General features: G+C 31.4%; 2 protein-coding genes across 4 annotated transcripts; both read right to left on the bottom strand.

The window, feature by feature from the left end:
• Positions 1 to 228: 228 nt before the first annotated feature.
• On the bottom strand, positions 229 to 5,065 carry LOC133698861 (probable beta-1,3-galactosyltransferase 3). 3 transcript variants are annotated; one of them, XM_062121954.1, is made up of 12 exons: positions 4,901 to 5,065; positions 4,634 to 4,777; positions 3,862 to 3,919; positions 3,251 to 3,315; positions 2,959 to 3,149; positions 2,789 to 2,852; positions 2,216 to 2,288; positions 1,977 to 2,097; positions 1,661 to 1,748; positions 1,459 to 1,584; positions 1,128 to 1,237; positions 229 to 739 (listed from the first exon to the last, which is right to left on the bottom strand). In XM_062121954.1, coding segments are annotated over exons 1-12 (1,191 nt in total). In that variant the 5' UTR covers positions 4,903 to 5,065; the 3' UTR covers positions 229 to 590. The 3 variants fall into 3 exon arrangements, with proteins under 3 accessions (XP_061977938.1, XP_061977939.1, XP_061977940.1); XM_062121955.1 differs by lacking the exon at positions 4,901 to 5,065 and having other exon boundaries at positions 4,634 to 4,894; XM_062121956.1 differs by lacking the exons at positions 4,634 to 4,777; positions 4,901 to 5,065 and having other exon boundaries at positions 3,465 to 4,612.
• A 2,996-nt stretch (positions 5,066 to 8,061) lies between these two features.
• Positions 8,062 to 9,294, bottom strand: LOC133700206 (protein S40-4-like). Its single transcript, XM_062123747.1, has one exon. The coding sequence runs from the start codon at positions 9,128 to 9,130 to the stop codon at positions 8,549 to 8,551; it is 582 nt and encodes a 193-aa protein (XP_061979731.1). The 5' UTR covers positions 9,131 to 9,294; the 3' UTR covers positions 8,062 to 8,548.
• Positions 9,295 to 19,749: the final 10,455 nt, after the last annotated feature.

Genomic DNA, 19,749 nt, shown 5'->3' with positions numbered 1-19,749 from the left:
TTGTTAGGTTATCCAACAGACAAGGGTTGCTGACTTGCTGCTGTAGATGCCTAATGGTTTCAAAGCTGGATCTCATCATTCCACCTGGAAGCTATCTTGTTGTCATTGCAAGAGGCCAGCTGCACTGTAAAGATATTATGATCTCTCTCAGATCCTTTATGCTCTACAGATTGGAGCTTAAGCATGAAATGAAAAGAAGCATTAAAAAGTGAAAAACCATTAGCAATCTGAAGGAAAAACTCAACAAGGATTTTTTACTCTGTTGTATATTGTATTGATCCATAAAGCAAAAGCTGTCCATCATAAAGATTATTCTAACTTGTTGTTTGCTATCAGCAGTCATGGCAGAGAACCAACTAAACAGTCCTCCAACCATTCAAAGAATGAAAGTTAGTTTGTTACAGCCTCTCCTTTTACTGTCTTACCACCATCTAGGGCTGGCCTCCTATGGACAAGGGCCCTTGAAGCAGCAAGGATCTCTACTCTCCTTGACTGTAACTCTAAAATTTCTATTAGTATATTACACACAGCTCTACAACCTACTTCCCCAAGTTGCCCTTTCTGAGTTTGGAGGGATGGTATCTGATCTCTCAGAAGCTTGCATGCTCTAGAGCATTTACATCTTCACCACATGTCCTGTGAACTTCCACCATTCTCTCAACGGACCTGCAAATCCCGCTACATTTCCAATCAAATGAAGCAGCACAGACACTGCCAAGCTGAGCCTTCCACTCACAATCTGCGGTAACGAATCACATCATTATCTCTGTAAGAAGTATTTATATTTATGCTATATTCTCACTCTTTAAATTAATCAATATATGCAGTTCGGTAAAAGGATGAATGGAAACTTGTAATAATTCTGAATATGTCTGTTTATAATTACAAGAGCTTACAGATAGCAAGAAAAACCTTTAAAATTAACACTATAATAAGTTCAAAGAAGCAAATTGTCAATTTGGATCTGCCGAGTTTTACAGAATGAGCATCTGTCCTCAGAGGTAGGGAAATTTTACAGGTATTCAAGTGTTGCTTTCTTCTTTTCGCCTACCGACCAGAATAGATTTCCCATGTGAAAACTAAATGAATAGTATGTAAACATGTACCGCTAGCAGTGTCAAATTTACCTGGTGGAGTACCACAACAGATTCTCTTATCGTCAACGTGCTCCACATCTAAACCGATAAACCAAGATCCCAGAGAAACATCTTCATTGACATATTTATGCAATATGTGCCTGAAGATAAGATTAAAAGAAAATTGAAGTGCATATTTAGCAAAACAAGTTCACAATCTGTAATGCTTAGGAATCAAATACATGGTATTTGAACCCCCTTTTCCAGATTCTTGGTATCAAACTGGATTAGCAATCAATTTCAGCTCATCCAATCATTACTCATAAGAGACTTTAAGTTTTTCTGTAAGCCAAATAACTTGTATGACTGGAGGGAGACTTACTGGTTTTCAGATATATAGGTAGCCAAATCCTTTGATATAGCATAAAGTTGTCCAGTAGCATGTCGGAAATACTTGTTTCCAGCTTCTCCGAATTTCCAATACTCTGGTTCGTAATATTTCACTCCCCTGTTTCATGGACATGTAAGAAACCATACCTTACCAATGTTGAGCTAATTCAAACAGCTCAGACCATTAAGCATACCTTTTAGAAAGTACAGGACCAGACTTCATACAACCGACATAAACCCGATGTTTCTTTCGGTGTCCAGCTAAGATTGTGCCCAATGTTGCTATATTAATTTCACAGCAAATGAGCTCAATGAGATGGGAGAAACAAGATAAACATGCACTTGGAAAATTCACAGGCACTCATCTCTAAAAAATGCATGTCATTTTCTCCAATTCTACATATTGGTGTGTGTGTGTGTGCGTGTGTGTGTGTGAGAGAGAGAGAGAGGGCATATTGCATACAAGATCTACAAATTAAACATGCAAGAAAGGATCAAAATTCTTTTTACCTAAATTCACATGAACATCATCATCAACTTTGATATAAAAGTCCGCATCCCACAAACCAACAGCGGTGCTAAAGTAAGTCTTTGTCTTGGCTGATAGTTCCAGGTAGCCCTCAACATGTTCCTGTTTAGACATTATGAAAAATAAGAAGCATATACCTATTTGACATTTCATTAGACCCACTTTCAACCATATGGAGTGCAAAAGATGAATGTAACGGCTAAGTAATGAATAAAATCACCAGTCTCAAAAAATCTCCATGCACCATCTCCTCTGCTTCAATAGCTTTGTCAAGAATGCCACCAGCAGTCGAACTGTGGAAAATGCCATTTAATGAAAATTTCCTCTTTAAATTCATACTCCACAACTATATAGTGTACCGACATCTAGCATGAACAGTGAACACATCAATCAAGGAGGTATACAAGTCCATGTCCATCCTTTCTTCCTCGGTTTAGTACCACTTGTCCATCGTTTCTATCTCGGTTTATTTCACAGAGCACTTGATTCTATACCTATTGCATCAGTTTTGAAATCTTTTTACCTAAATTCACATGACATTGCGATTGTTTTATCTACAAGTTTTTCATATCTCTCTAGATTTCTTGCTTTTAAAACAAAGTCCTGCTTTCATTATTGCATCAGTTTTGAAATCTTTTCACAATGATATAATCAAATTTGTACACCCTTTCAGTGCTAGAGCCACAAACTATACATACAGTCCAGTAGAAGAAAGATGGCAAGTGCTACACTTTATAAGAAAATCAAGCACACCGCAAACAACACTAGCTACAAGATAGGCATAAAATCTCACCTGTGACCTATAACAAAGCGTATGACTATACCCTTCTCCTTCTCCAATTTCTTTCTTGCCTCACCTATTTAAGGATTCAAAACAAGAACTCGTTCTCTAACTGGCAACTGGAGTAGCATATAACTTTAAAAAGAACAAGTCAAAAACAAATTTGGTCCCGGCCAATTCACCTTGTGGCATCCAAGTTGTACGAACAGAATCCCTCCGTTTCCGACTGCTAAAAGCTGTATTGATTCCAATTACCATAAAGTATTTTCTTTTCGAGTTTCCTGATGCAGTATCGCCACTTAACAAAGATCGCTGCTCTGCCTTAGCAGCTGCTAGTTTCATCTCTATATTTGAAATTTTACTATCTAGGGCACTGCATTCAGAATAATACGGCAACAGGATTTGCATTTAGGTCAATGAAAGGGTAACACCATCGTATCTGTGAAACTCAACATAATGTACAGCAGAGCTTACCTGATATCATACTGAGTATTTGAAATTTGCCCTAGACTGTTAATGGATGTATGATTTTCAACCTTCTGATAGTGGCAAAAGATTGAAGCAAATACTATAACTAGAAAGTCAATTGCGATAGCATAATTGAAAAGCACAGCTGAAATCTGATCATATGAAAGCCAACAATGCAGAACAAATGACTTAAAGAAACAAGTACATTGCAAATTCTAACCTTTCCTTGGCAAATATGACAATTGTATAAAAGAAAGTCCATGGACAGCGACACTAACATTCAGCAATAAATTCTCCCATCCGGTTTGCATTTATAAATCACAAGTTATATATATTTGAAGAAAACTGCTTTTAAGATACGATAATCCATAGCTAAATTAAACAATAAAAAATTCTTATTCCCATAAATTATCGATCAACCACTGAAATGTCATAACTGATGTGTCAGAGAATTTTTAGCATTGCAGTGAAGGGTGTTTTTCAATTAAAAATACATTAAAATAATGCTTGACCACCAACTAGCCATACTTCATTCTGAATTACCTCAATGCCACATAGCGCAACACAACATTAAGCTTGTCCATATGTTTTTAAATAAAAGCCTGATATGCACTTACAAGCTTCTGATTACAATTCTCGGATTCTAAATTTGTTCTTTCAGGCTCTGTCCAAATCCTGGTCCAAGATTTCTTGATTAATATTTATGACAAAGCAAATCATCTTGACTTGTAAATTAAAGTAGCCCAAATCCATTGACAAAAAAACAATTATAACTTCAAATGACCGCCAAAATTTATCAAACGAAGCTTGCTAGCAATTGGCACCAAAACTTGTGCAATATAGAACTATAAAAAATGTGGCCCAAAACAACATAGAATAACACTCTGCAATTTAATCCAGCCCTACAACATCAGACACAAGTTTAAGCGAAGGAAATAAAAAAAGAAACGACAGCACACGTTTACAGCTTCTGTTTCCAAGGTGAAGATAGTGTCGGTGGAGACATATTTGCCAAAAGAAAACAAAAAATAAAAAAAAAGAGATCAACATGGCAGTTATTTGATTCCACAATATCCAAAAATCAGGAACAGAAGAGTAAACCACAACACAATTTTTTCCTAAAACATTCAAGTTCTTCTTGTCTTACGACATTTAGCTTCAAGAATCAATGACAACACTTCAAATTAAAAGTCCAAGAAATCAGTCAAAGAGACTTACTTCAACAGCACACACCAATCAAAATGATCCTTTTCAATATCTCTATCACAGATCACATATTTCTCAAAATTAATTGATACCCAGTAGAGTAAAATGCATCATACAATCAAAGCAACCACCAAAGCCTACAACTTTGAAGAAAGCAATAGGAACGCATTAATCAAAACTTGCCTGTTAGTGAATAATATCCCAGCAAAGAAGCTGCCAAAACAGAGCAAAAGAGCCAGATTCCTTGACACCACTGCATTCCTTGAACCCATCTCTCCTCCAACTCCTACTCTACCCTTCACTGACATTTTTGTTTTACTATTTAACCTACACTCAGCAACAAAAAAACAAAACGATTCAAACTTTATCAAAAGTATAATTCTAAAAACAATTTAGACACCACCCAGAATCTGTTTTGGTTTAAAAAAACAAATGAAAGTGGTGTTGTACATGTGTTTATGTTTATGCAATGACACAGTCTACACACTTCTCTCCCTCCACAGAAGGGAACAGAGACAGAGAGGGAGAGAGGTGCTCAGTGAAAAGTCCCGGTTACCAACTACCACTCTTATTAATATATATAGTCTCAAAAATTACTTAACCGTTCTCTTTACAGTATGTTTCTGTTTGTCACCATTAATGTACTTTTGATGTTATATGTTTCAAGACTACAATTAAAATGTTGTCTTTTACTTTTTGGAACAACAATATTAATGTTTCTAGTCTACACTAATAACAGTAACAGTTTCACTTTCATAGGATTAGTGCTTTCTTTCTTAATCAATTCATAGGGTTAGTGCTTAGAGCTTTGATGCTAGTTATTGGTCTTGACAGTTTAAGGTTCATTTAAGCGAACCCAGATAGATTTGAAAGATATCAAATTGGAAAGGTAATTTTCACTTTATCTAAATCTGAGTATATAACTTTTTTTTCATTTAAGTATATTAATTTTTTTTAAAAAAACTTTCAATTAAGCATTTGTGTACATCTTTTGTTAATCAATTACTAAATAAAAATTACAATACCGATATACCAAATTTTAGTTTTTTTCAATCAAGTACATGGGGTTTAATTTTTTTTTGGTGCACTGATTTTAGTACTTCTTAAAAAATCAACAATTTTTTTTATTTTTCAATCACATAATATCTATAATAAATATTTTAATGGTTATTTATAATTTATCTATTTATTTTAATTAATCTTTAAATAATTTCTAGGCTCGATGTAGAATATAGATAGCTTGCTATTAACTTATTATTAGTTTTTTAAAAGGATTTATTTTAATTTAAAACCTTTTCATTTATTAAATATAATATTATTTTGAGCAGTACTCCTACTACAAAAAAAAAACAAATTAGAAATTAAAATTTGATGGAAGTAATTGATTGACACAATCAATAAAAAAACGGTGTATTAAAATAAAAAGATTTAAAGTTCATGAACTCAATTGAGAAAAGTTAGAAAGTTAGTATACTTCTAGTGTAATTATCCCAATTTGCAAATAGAGAATTATGTTTTAATCTCTATCATTTAAGAAATGTTCTATTTCAGTCCTTCAAGGTTATAATTTATCAATCTTAATCTTATAGTTTTCAAATTCTCTAATGTATATATATTTTTTATATTCTCAAAACATCTTAAAGACGTGTTTTGTTGGTATATTCAAGAAAATAAATTTTTCTTGGTGTTAATTAACCCCCGATTTGAACATAGAAGATCGAGTAAATGAACAAACTTCTTTAATCATTATCCCATAAAAGTTGAAAGCGAACCCATATTTTTTAGATATTCAGAGTTTTTAAAACCTCTCTGAAACTATATGCATGGCTAACATAAAAAAATTGATCTTACATGGGCTGAAGTGGAAATGTATTAAATCTATGGGGACTGCTTTTTGAAATATAAAAAAGAAGAGAAGCACTAAACCTTCTATAGTCTAGGCCGTCTATTATTTGCGTGAAACAAAAGTAAAATAAAGTCCACAAGCTTATAATTATATATAAAAAAATTCAACAAACACATTAATAACATAACAAAAAAAAAAAAAAAGAGAAGATTGATCCGAGTATAGAAGATTAAAATTAGAATTAAATTTGAAAACAAAATTCTAATATCTCTGGCTTGGTTCTGGAAACAAATTGGGCTTATTGCAAATATTTTGGCAAAATTGGTTGTGGGCTACACCTCTTCTCATCTCTAGAGCATTAAAAAAGCTACCATTTTGCCTTCTTTTTTTTTTTATTTTTTTATTTTTCATAGCAGTTGAACTAGAAGGAACACCGACGACACAAGCATGACAAATGATGTAACATGGGCTGTTTTTGTCTCTAATAGTTCATGTTTTAGCTGTAAGAAGAAACACATATCATGGCTTTAACAATAACTTTATTTCCCGGTTTAATAAAAATGATATTCTTGAATTAACTTGCATGTTAATCTAGACTAAATCCCTCTATTCGAACGATCTTAGATTTACAATTTCTTTTACATCGTTCGAATATCTTTTAATAGAATAAATCTTCTTGATCGTAATGTTCTCAGTATACGAATTTAAGAAATCAAAGAAGAGAGGAGAATTTTAATGGTGAATGAAGTAATACAAGCACAAACTAGCACCTTCCACCCTTTAACAAAGCATCAATGGAAAGATAAAATCAAGGGGCAACAAGTTAGGATTTTGTACTTTTGTGCAACAGAATATCCATTCGAACAAAGGTTTAAGTTTAGTGTTTTTTTTATGAACTGAGATGACAGATGATGAAGCACTTTTCCAACGCTAGCGTATAGGTGTTACACCTTTAGTTTGCCAATGTGTAAAGAAGATAGCAATATCATAAAAGGGAAACGATATTGGAGATAGAACTTAAGATCACGAAGCAATATTGAGACAAGAGTTCTAGTGAATTAATCAACACTCAAGAACCACTTGTATTATTTATAATCAGGAACACTTTTGTGTGGATTCAAGGCACTGGCAGAAAGTTTTTTTTTTTTTTTTGAAGTGGTCCTTGAAAGTATTGGAGGGTGCTCAGCATGTGATCAATTGTAGAGGTGGTAAGTGAAGGGAATGGAGAATTTTGCGAAGAAAATAATCGATATTCCTGTCGGAAAAAGGGGTTAAAGGCTTCTGTATTCTGGTGGAGATGTGGGGATCTATGAATTGTAAATGTCATTGACATCTTGTTCCAGATTCTGATACCATTGTTAGCATGCAAGAATACGATTATTTTCTTGAACTTTATGCTGGTGGCCCCTTGATCCGATTGGAATGGATTTTAGAAATACTTGACAGTGAAGTTACACGATGAAAAGGCAATCCCTTTTCTATCTTGAACTCTTTTCGATCATAGAAATGATCAAGACGTGTGTGCCCGTTTGGGAAAGTGGCGCGGGGGCAACCGCAGCTGCGCCCTCGTTTCGGCTGCACATTCCCAAACGGAGTCACAACAATGGAACGGAGTCTGAGATAGAATGCTAAAAGATTTTATCAACCAATACACAGGAGAAAAGATAGTTCAAGCACTTGCACTTGCATGCAGGCCTCATCTGTCCAGCTACAGCACAAACCAATATATAAATCTTCTTGTAAGTAAATGACCAAATCAAAGTCATAAAGGAAACAAGAGCAAGATTTTAAGTAATAAGAGAAGGCATGAAACAGGTGTAAAGCATTAGCAGCCAAAAGCAAAGAGGTAAGAAGATTAAACTAATCCTCTTTCAAATCTCACTGCATTACTCGAAACACAAAATTCTACCAAGTTACCAGGCAAAATCTTAGAGGCTGCCAAAGGTTTTTTTTTTTTTACTTTTCAATTTTCCTCTCTTCCTAGAGACCACACAACAAAAAGGGCAGCTCTGACTTCTACTTTCTACTCCCTCCCTGGTACATAACATACACCATATTGGATTTGATAGTTAATATAAGCAGCAGCTAAAGAAAGAGTACTTCATGGGAACATGGGACCCTATTTTACAAGATGACAAAATTGATGATGATGATGATGATTTGATGGTGGTGATGAACTAGATTATTATGATGATTAGAGGGAGGAGATGACAGTAAACTTGGTTTTGAAGAGTGGTTTTAAGAACACTTTTTTACTCTAGAAAACCGGTTTTTGTCAAAATAGCATTTCTTACTTTACTAAGATCTCTCCCTTTGAGTGTCCTTCCAATCCCTTCACACACAGAGAACGAAGAGATTTGACTCCTTGCAAGCTTCCTAGCTAACCACTCGTGTGGAGGCACTATGCCATCATCACCATCTTCATCACAATCATCAACATCACCATTGACATGATCATCTCCATCACCATAAGCAATACCATTATGGTCATCAACCCATGAAGCCATAATATCCCTTGAATCTTTCCCATAAATTTTTGACCAATCAGGGATGTTCACAGGAGCTGATGACTGCTGTTGAGCTGCTTTGCCTCCATGGTTTGTAGCTGTTGTCTTTGTTGCTGGGATCATTCTTGGAGCCGCACTAGGTAGATGCCATGCAGAAGAAAAGGAAGGACCTGAAGAAGGGTACTTGGAGTTAGAACTTGAATCTCCCATCTCCTTCACGACTGACCAAACATCTTCTTCTTCAAAATCTTCATCTCTCATTGATCTCCTTCCATAGCCACCAACAGTAATACTTCCCTTACCCAAGACACCACACCAATCTGCCATAACTACTAAAAACGACAAGAAATGGAATCAAAGTCAGTATTTTAGAAATCAAAACAGACGAGGAAGAGAGGTCTTGAGCAAAAATAAAAGGAAGGTTTCTTCACTCAATATAAATAAATGAGGTAAAGAGAGGATTCTTTTTCTTTGTTTTTTTGGGATTTAACTATTAGTTAGTGCTGTCTTCTGTTTGGTTTTGATATTAATAAATTTATGTGTTTGATAGCGTACCCGATGCGGGTTTTTTTTAATATTTTTAATAGAAAATTTATTAAAATTTTTTTTTTTAATATTAGTATATTAAAATTATAAAATATAAACATTTCCAATAAGATATTTTTCTTGAATAAAAAATTATTTTTTTAATTTATTTTATCAATTGCGTGATCATAATAGAAGTAAAAGAAGTTTTGACAAATTTATTCACTCTATTCGACTTTAATGATGAATCGAAAAACAAATTTTTTTTTTGTTTTTTTTTTTTGAAGAGAACAAATCTTTTTATCCAATGATAAGAAAAAAAAATAGATTTGAGTTTCCTGTAGAAATGATTTTGGAAGATCTAAAACAAAAAAGAGTTATATTCATTGGTAACAACACTATGAATTGATCCAAAATCTAATTTATATTTAATTCAAATTCAATATAGGATCGAATTATTTTTCTTTTAAACTTAAAATAAATATTAATAGAAGGTTTTTTGTGCAATATCATTAAATTTAATCAAGTAGTTTGATCTTGAAACCTGTTAACTCGGCTCTTTGTCAAGCTTGAGTTTTGAATTAAACCATGTGAAAATTGATTTCAAGTGAATTATTTAATTTAATGTATTTAAAAACAACTTGAATAACCAATAAAAACATCACATAGCTTTTAAAAAAACTTTAAGACAATGTTTTTTTTATATTAAGACAATGCTAGATTGGATCGATCTTTTTTTATAAATTATTTTTGTTTAATTTTATGATAACATTAGATGTTTTCAAAATCAAGTATCAACTCTAAAAAAAATATTTATTTGCAATCGTGATAATTCTATAAAAAATAAAAAAAATAAACTATGAATTTTATTTTTTAACCAATCTGATATTGAATAAGAGTGAAATTCAAAAAAGTAATTAGAAAAATTAAAAGACCAGAAACTAAAAAAAAACAAATCAGGTATGATGGGTAAACTCACTAAACCCATGAAATGGGTAATCTAGTCAACATGTCAAACCTACAAATCAAGTAATGGACTTCATTGGAATTAATAACTTATTTTGTTCTAAACTATTGTTTTTTTAACTATATGATAACAAAAATAGATGATCATAAAATCGAGCGTTAAACCAATATTGAGATTTTTTTTAAGATTATGATAACCTCTTAGAAAGCAAAACGAAACAAATTATGAAACTCAATTCTCAATTAGTTCAATATTAAATGATGAAATTGAAAAAAAATAAATTTATTAAAAAAAAAGTTAAATTCATCATACTTGTTAACAGATCCATAGACTTTCTTAAATTTAATAACATGTTTTTTTTTCAAAACTATTTTTTTTAACTATATAATAAAAAAAATAGACAATAACATAATCGAGTTCAATTAGAAAAAAAATACCCTACTAAACTCGCAAATTGGCATAACCAGGGTTTTTCACCAAACTCGCAAATCGGGTCATTGACTCCACAAAACTTGTTAACCTAGCTTTTTTAAAAAATAATTTTTTATTTAACTAAACTTTTTTTAAAAATAAATCATACTACAATGCTAAGATATCTTTCTGATATTAACTTAATGCTGGGATTTTTTTTATATTACAATAATCTTATAAAAAATAAATTAAAATAAATTATCAACTCTAAATTTTCATAAATATATCATATAAGAACTTAAAAAAATCAATAAACAAAGAAATAAAATGTCAAAATACAGAAAAACAAAAAACAAGATAGTAGATAACTATCATAATTCATGAGTGTGGGGAAATAGTATTTTCCTATCATTTTAGCTTCATTTATAATTTATAATATAAAAATGTATTGAATCAATTTTAATTTTTTTAAATGAACAAATCAAGTGAAAAATGATTTAAAAAACAGGATCAAATAACTCACCAAAAGAGAAAACAAAAGAGGGCCCTTTGTGTAGGGAAGCAGAGAGAGAGAGAGTTGTGCAGGAGAATCTCTACCTTAGCTTTGTTTCAAGACCCTCCAAAAGAAGCAATGAAAAGATAATCTAAAGACAGACGGGGGTGACGCATAGAACTCAACTAGGACAAAAGAAGAGAACCTTTGGAAAGACCTCTACTTTATTCTGTGGCTAAAATGGAATAGATCCAGAGAAGGTCACAGGCACTCCAGTGACATCAGACTTGTCCAGCAAACGCAAGGGAAACGACAGCAAGCAGTAGGATTTTCATATGTTCTGTCCACATACATACATTAACCCAGAAATCAGCAAAAGAAAACACACAATTTTGAAAGAACACATATAAAAATAGTGATGGGTTTTGATTAGATTCTTAAAGGTAGTTGCCACCAAATAATACTCTCTTTTGTAACCTCGTGGAAATGGCGCACTCTACAGGTGCTAGAAATCCAAACGCCCACAGAAACTAGTAGCAGCAGCCAGTACTGGAAGGATGGCTTTGATGGTTGTAAGGGCAAAACCAATAGAACAAAAGTCTTTATCGTATCATAACTTACCACCCATGGAGGAGAGTGGTCCGCTCCTCAGTATCAGGCAGTAGTGCTCACATATACAGAGAGAGAGAGAGAGAGATGTGTGTGTGTTTCGTGAGGGTACAGAACCTGGCTTGAAAGGAATTAGATTGAAAGAGACTTGACAGCAAAAGTGAGGAAAAAATCAGACTATGAGATAAGGACATAACTGTTTTTCGTCTGTCTTGTATACATATTAACTGTTAATTTTTGTTTTTTTCAAAAAAAAAAATTAGAAGTTAAAAGAATTGGCAAATAATATCATTGTAAATATATATATATATATATATATATATATATATATATATATATATATATATTTTATCAACCTTTTCTTTTGAATATATTATATAAGTCAATATATATATATTTAATCAACATGTAGAATAAAAAATAAATTTTAATTAAAATTTTAAAAAAGTTTTTTTTTAATATTAATCAACTAGTTAATTAATTATTATGAATCGGCTAACCAATTCTTTTTTCTTAAAATTTTATCATGGTTGTAAACCAAGATATAATTTTAATTGGTAAAATAGTTTACAATCATGATATTTAAATAAATATTATATTTTTGAACCGTGATATTTAAAAAATATTACGGTTTATAATTTCAACATTAAAAATATGTTATTTTGCCAAAAAAAAAAAAACAAATTTGTTATTGTGTTAATTAACCATTCATTTTAATTTTATATTCTAATTACCCAATTTGCCCCTGTTAATATGATTTAGAGATTGCGTTTTGACTGTAGCTGTAATGTAGATTTTTTTAAAAAATGTAAAAGTGTTTGGTGAAAACAATTTATTAAAAAACAAAAATATTATGTTAAAAAAAGCTTGAAAATTGAACTTTGGGGTTTTCATCGGATTCGTTAAACCTGTCGTGATCTGGACACGTTGATCTAAGAAATTTACTATTAGAAGCTTAATCAAGGTGAAATTTCAAGGTAAACCAGAAAAGTCGATGGTGGAGGTGGATTTAAATACCAATAAAAGCGAAGTGTTGCGTTTTGTATAGTATGATCAGATACATGCACGAAACACCAAGCATTTCAATAAACAAATTTACTAGTGTCATCTCCTTTGTTGTAAGCAAAGAAAAGGCTGGATTCTGATTGGGAACGATGGCGAAAGTTGATTGGATAGACCAATTGACACAGATTTCAGTAAAACCTTATCCTCTCTAATTACTCTCAATGGCAATACAACTCACACTGCAATCTCACGACGCAGTTTCTCTCGCAGCTCAGGGTGCAGTGGTAGCTAACTAGTGTGAGAAAGTGTGAAGCAGCAGCCAGCAAACTTTTCATTCTAGGTGGGATTCTGATTGGGAACGATGGAGAAAGTTGATTGGATAGACCAATTGTCACAGATTTCAGTAAAACCTTATCCTCTCTAATTACTCTCAATGGCAGTACAACTCACAATGCAATCTGACGACGCAGTTTCTCTCGCAGCTCAGGGTGCAGTGGTAGCTAACTAGTGTGAGAAAGTGTGAAGCAGCAGCCAGCAAACTTTTCATTCTTGGGACAATTGCGTTTGGCTTGGCGTTGTGGTTTGAAAATGTTTGAGCATGTTCTCGGTATTGTAATGTAGGGTTTTTTTAAAAGTATTTTTTTAAAATAATTTTTTTAGATTTTTTTTTATTTTTAACATTAACATATCAAAAACCATTAACAAAGCTTTAAAATGAAGAGTTAATTTTTTGTTTTCAGAGAAATAAAAACTTCCTTGAAGGAAAAATGATTTTTTGCGTTGGTCCTTGTAGTAGCCTGTAAAACCAAGTTTTAATAAGATAACAAAGTTAAAGGACAACGTTATATGTCTTCAAACATAAGAGACTAAAGCTTATGATTATGTTCATAATTCAGTGACTAAATGATAATTTACTTGCTCTAGTTTTTGGATAAATTGGAAAATTAACATACAAAATAAATAAAAATAGTAAATTAACATAGTAGCAAAAGGTTTTAGTGAAATAGTACATTTATGAATGTTACGGTTGTGAATTGAGACATTTAATTAAATATCGTGTTTTTGAACGACATCAATTAAATTCATGACTAATTGATCGATCTGTTCATAATGTTCAGATAAACTGGTCGACTAATTCAAAAGAAAAATCATAAAATTATCAAAAACAAGATTTCAGAGCAAAATTTTTAAAATCTAAAAATTTGATGGTTGGAGGAGCGACTACATCTTTCTATCTAGTTGGATCAAAAGTCATGATCCTTTTGAGCCATCATTCTAGTCTAGCATGACTAGACTTCCTTTTGGATCTAGATTTATCTCATCAGCCCATAAATATTTCTACTAAGCTATCTGTCACATGGTTAAAATCCGTCAAGGCATAGGCTGACGCAAAGCATTGCTGGACAGTAGCTACGGGGTGGCAGCTCGCGTGACAGTAGCGAAAATCGACAGAGTGTGTGTGCGGCAGCACACAACAGCTAGCAAGGCAGTATGCTGACGAGAGTTGGGGCTTGGGCGAGGATTGTCCAAAGCTTGACGAAACAATGCTGGGATGACACGATGAGACAGTGGGGGATTCGGTAGCGCTGGTGAATTCGGCAGCGTCGACAAAATCGGCAGCAGGGGCTGATGATAACTTGGACAGTGGACGGTCCAAGGCATGCGAGGCAGTTACGCTGGCAGCATGTGTGCTGGCAGTGGGCAGTTGGCTTGTGGGAGAACATGCCAATGCAGTTGTGGCAGTTTTGGGAGCAGTTATCGGCAGTTTGCGGCAGTTTCTTATGTGGGGAAGAAGTTGGCTGAACATGGGATAATGGGTGCTCCAGCTGTGCAGGAAGTTAGGGGTAGTTTCTACATTGTAACTTCCATATCTTGTAAATAGATAGGCTGTAAAATGTGTAGCATGCAGAACGGATTGGGCATAGCACACAAGAAGAACTTTGTGTAATCCTTTAATTGAGTTAATGAAAAGATTGGGACTTGTTCTTGTAATCTGCTGTGTTTTATATTCTGCTCATATTCATTAAGTGTTATTCCGCTTGCTTGTGACGTTGAAAGAGTGTGGGGATCTCTTGGGTTTGTGGGACAAACTAGTCGTAGGCAAAGCACGAGTGAATAGGCGAGGGAAAGGCTGAGTATAGCGGGACTAGACTGCCGCGCGAGGTCTGTTGCGAGAGCGAAAAATTGACCCCGTGACACTATCCATAATGATAATTTACTCTAGTTTTTGGATAAATTAAGTAATTAACATACAAAATAAAAACAAATAGTGAATTAACATAGTATCATAAAGTTTTGGTCGAATAACACACCTTTGAATGTTATGGTTGTGAATTGAGATTTTTAATTAAATATCATGTTTCTAAACAAGACAATTAAATTTAAGACTAATCAATCGATCGGTTCATAATATATAGTTAAACTGGCCGGTCAACTCAAAAGAAAAATCACAAAACTGTCAAAATCAAGGTCTCAAAGTGAGATTTTTAAAATCTAAAGATCTGATGACTAGAGCAACGACTCCATCATTTTGATTGAATTAAAAGTCATGGTTTTTTTGAGTCATCATTCTGGTCTAGTGTGATCAAATTTTCTTTTGGACCTATACTTGTCTCACTGATCCATAAATACTTTTGCTAGGTCATCTACATAATCTATATGTGGCAAATTTTTATTTAGTTGTGATAGACTCATACCTAACTGATCAGAATCACTTGTTATTACAAGTTTGACAACATCATTGACACTGAAAAATAGAGGACAACTACTATGTGATTAATAATTTTTTAAAATTTTAATTAAAATTTGTTTTTTAATCTACAAGTTATTGACCCATCAAATATATTAAAAGATTAACAAGCTGAATCAATCAATTGACTTTTAAATTAAAAGATTAACAATGAAAAATTGTTAAATTATCACATTTAAAAAACATGATATATTAAACATAAAAATTGTATCTTTTCTCTAGAGTTATTTAAACATGATATATTTAAACATTGCTATTTTATTTTAAAACGTGATAACATAAAATTGTATCTTTTCTCTAAAGTTATTATGTCCAAACTTTTAATTTAATATTCTATTTTTTAAAAAAAAAACAAATCCCTAGGTTTTTATGTTTTGGGTTTGCTAGGGCACTCATGGGTTAGGCCAGGGCCAGGGAGGTAGGTAAAGTGAGTGTCTTCTCAACTCAAATCACAAGAGTCGGTTGGATTGTGACCTAAGAGATACGTGTCGGTCAACGCTTTTCTTTGGTTTCATTGCAAGGTTGTGAATATTCCAGCTGGAAAATTTTACTTCCCATAAAGTTACCTGTTTTAAGTCCAAATTTTACCGTTAGATGTTAAATTTGGCTGGATATGGGATTTCACTAAAAAAACCCTTGATTTAATTGAATTTTTAATAATTTAATTAATTTGATATTTAAATTTGATAATCAACACCAGATTTTTTAAATAATAAAATGATATTATTTTAATAAAAATAATTGATTTAAATTTGTTTGGATTAGTCTTTAATCCAAATAAGATATCAATGATTTTACCTATTTTTTAAATATATTTGACTATAATTGCAAATGGTTAATGTAGCCAATCACGTTGTCATCTCTCCATATATATAAAATTGTTGAGATAATTATATAAAGTCTAAAATCTATCTTTATGTGAAGAATTGGTTTTTTTTTTAAATAATGTTTTAGCTATATTAATTTTTTTTTTAACTATAAGAGCATCTTCACCTCTCTTTTTCTTAGTTCAAGATTTAGTTTCTAATAACATAATCAGGTTGAAGATAAAATCATAAATTTTTAATCATATATTAAAAAAAAAATCTTTTTTCATAATCTCTTATAAAAAAATAAACCCAAAATAATAATGTAAATAACAAACAAACCCGTAAAGGATATAATTAAAAATTATCAAGCTAAAAAAAATTAAATAATACATAGTAGCATTATAAAATTTACCCTATAAAGTAGGGGTGAAGATAAGAGTGGCAAGCAGGGGCAAGAAAATTATTTTTCCAGTTTTCTCTTGATAATTTATATGATTTTAGCTAAAATAATAATATAATTGAAATCTTACCCCCCTCAAATTTTATCTTTAGGCTCTGCCCCTGATATGAAGAAATATGGAGAATTACAAGATTAATTTAATAGTTTATATTATCATTAAATGAAACATTGCTATGGAGTAATTAACTTCATTCCTAATAATATAGAGCCTAAATATAAGTTTTAGCTGCTATTAATCGATCATTAAGCAATAAGAGATCATCCCACTAATTCTGTCTAGTGATTGCATTATACACATATTAGAGCATTAATATTAAATCTTGAGCAATCCATATCTCCATCATCAACAGTGCATTATAATCCTGTTCTATTTACATTTTCAAGATGATCTAGTTTCATGTTACAGGAAGATTGTAGCCTTAACCTATGATAATAGCGAGTGAGTTGCCAAGGTTTTTTTTTTTTTTTTTTTTAAAAAAAGAGCTTGTAAGGTTGAACTTGGATTTTGAAAAAAGAATAATTCGAAATTGATTCGATCCGATGAAGTTGAACTAGTTAAAAACTCAATTTGTTATTATTTTTTAATAGTTACTTACACCTCCTTAATGTTAATTTAAAGTAACATAGAAAATTTCCTTTTTGAATAAAGAACATTAATGCATGATGTAAGTCAAACATTAAAAATATTCATTGCATTGAATTGAATTGAAATCCAGGAAATCTTCTATATCTAAATCAAGAATCAATTAAAGTACAAAATAATAAAGAATAAAACAGGTTTACATGTTAATATAAAAATTTCTTAAAACATACAATGAAAATTAAACTAAGAAACTAAAATATAAGAATCCATATCTTAACACTATTAACAAAATATACATGGTGTGAGAAAAATAATATAGCATTAGACATTTATTATTATGCAAAAATAATTTTGCCCTTCATCAAATCAGCCTACAAGATTAAAATCAGGGGTAAAATAGATTTTTTCATGTAATTTATTTGTCATTTTCATTTTTAATGGGGGTAAAAAAGCCAGAACACTTTTTTTAAAACAATGAAATACCTTCACTGCTTTTAAAAGCGAAAATTAGATAATTGGTTGCTAAGGTTTTTTTGTTTAGGTTTCAAATTTTTTTGCAGAGTAAATTACTATCTTACCTTAGAAATAATAAATAATTACGCTTTCTTGGGGTCATTTTCAAATTTTCATGTTTTTTTTATGTTATAAGCAAATTAGTAGATAAGTAAATTAGTATTTTGCATTAATTAAAAATTATTAAATTTTAAAATCTATCAGACGTGTGTCAGTCATGCGAAAGCACGTGGAAGGGTTCCATCATGCTTCGATGGTGCATGTAGTGTCATACGTTGATGAAAAATTATACCTTCATTCTTTTGATTTGTTATTTTTGTCCTTGATCTTTTTGTAAATTTTTGTTTTGTTTTTCAATTTCATCATTCAATTTCAATTTTTTTTATTTTTTCAAATTTGATCCTCGTTTTTTTTTTCATTTTCCTCTTATCTCTTTTATATACTTTCAATTGTTTTCAATTTCATCCTTTAATTAAAATATTCAATTTGTTATTTTTTTTAAAAAAATTAGTCCTTATTTTTTAGGTGTTTTTTTCTTTTTGTTCTTTTGTAAAATTGATTTTTATTTTCAATTTATCCCTTCAATTCAAGATTATCCACTCTCTCATTTGTTTTTTTTTAAGTTAATCCTTATTTTTTTAATTACTATTTTTATTGTGATTGAATTTATTTTCAATTTCATTCTCATTCTTTTAAGGTTTGGGATTCACGGTTTTTTCAAATTTAATGCTTCTAATCAAATGGTCCAGGTCACGAGTTTTATGAGCAAATATGGTTCCCATCTTTTTTTTATGGACTTATTTTCTCTTTCAATTTCATTACTTGACATTGATTTGTTTTTTTATATAAAAAATAAGCTTCATGATTTTCTTTGTTTACCTTTTTACCCCCCATCTTTTTTTTTCCTTTTAGTTATTTTTTTTTGTTTGGGATCCTTTTGAGTTATTGATTTTTTTTTAATTTTATTATTTAATATTTAATTAGTTGAGAATTAACATTTGTGGTTTTTTCATATTTGGTGATTCCAATCAAAACTCGGGTCAAAGGTTTTATAATCTAACAAGGGTGACAAATATTTTTTTGGACTTATTTTTTTTCCATCTCATAATTCAATTTTTTTAAAAAAATTAGGTTTCATGATTTTCTCAATTTTTCTTTTTACGGGTTATAAGATGACTTAGAGCTTTGATGAGTTGACTCGAGCAGGTTTAGATCTTTTTCTAGCTTATAATTGCAATTGTTTTTTAAAACGATAGATTTTGTTTTTCAATTTCATCTTTCAACATTTAGTTTGTTAAGGATTGAGCTTTAAGAAATTTTGAAATTTATTGCTTTTAATCAAATGACTCAGGTCATAAGTTTAATGATATAACACATGTTAACATGTTTTTTTTTTTTTATCATTTAACATTATTTTTTTCTTTTTAAAAACACTCCTACGTCTGCTTTACATTGTTTTTTTCTCTTTTTTCTGGCCCTCGAAGGAGCACAATTCAAGGTTAATTCGATAAATAATCGAACAACCGCAATTATAATTATTTTGTTTTTATTTTTAATGAAGAATTTATAGTCAAGTATAATTTACAAGTGCTTAATAAGCACTTTAAGATCTCGAGTACCCGTTTGGTAATGTGGCCAACCACACGATTGGCGGCACTACCAAAACCAAATAATAGACCTTTTTTTTTTAATAACCAATCACGGCATAACACGCTTCACTAACTGGGATTATGAGTTGAATACATGGTTGTGTGGGATCCAAGTAAAAGCACACAAATCAACTGATCAAGAGCTCATGAATCATTACACAAAAGAATCCATT

Source organism: Populus nigra, chromosome 7 (genome assembly GCF_951802175.1).
Source record: "Populus nigra chromosome 7, ddPopNigr1.1, whole genome shotgun sequence".
NCBI lineage: Eukaryota > Viridiplantae > Streptophyta > Magnoliopsida > Malpighiales > Salicaceae > Populus > Populus nigra.
The sequence above is the reverse complement of the archived record's forward strand: the minus strand, read 5'-3'. Positions and strand labels throughout refer to the sequence as shown.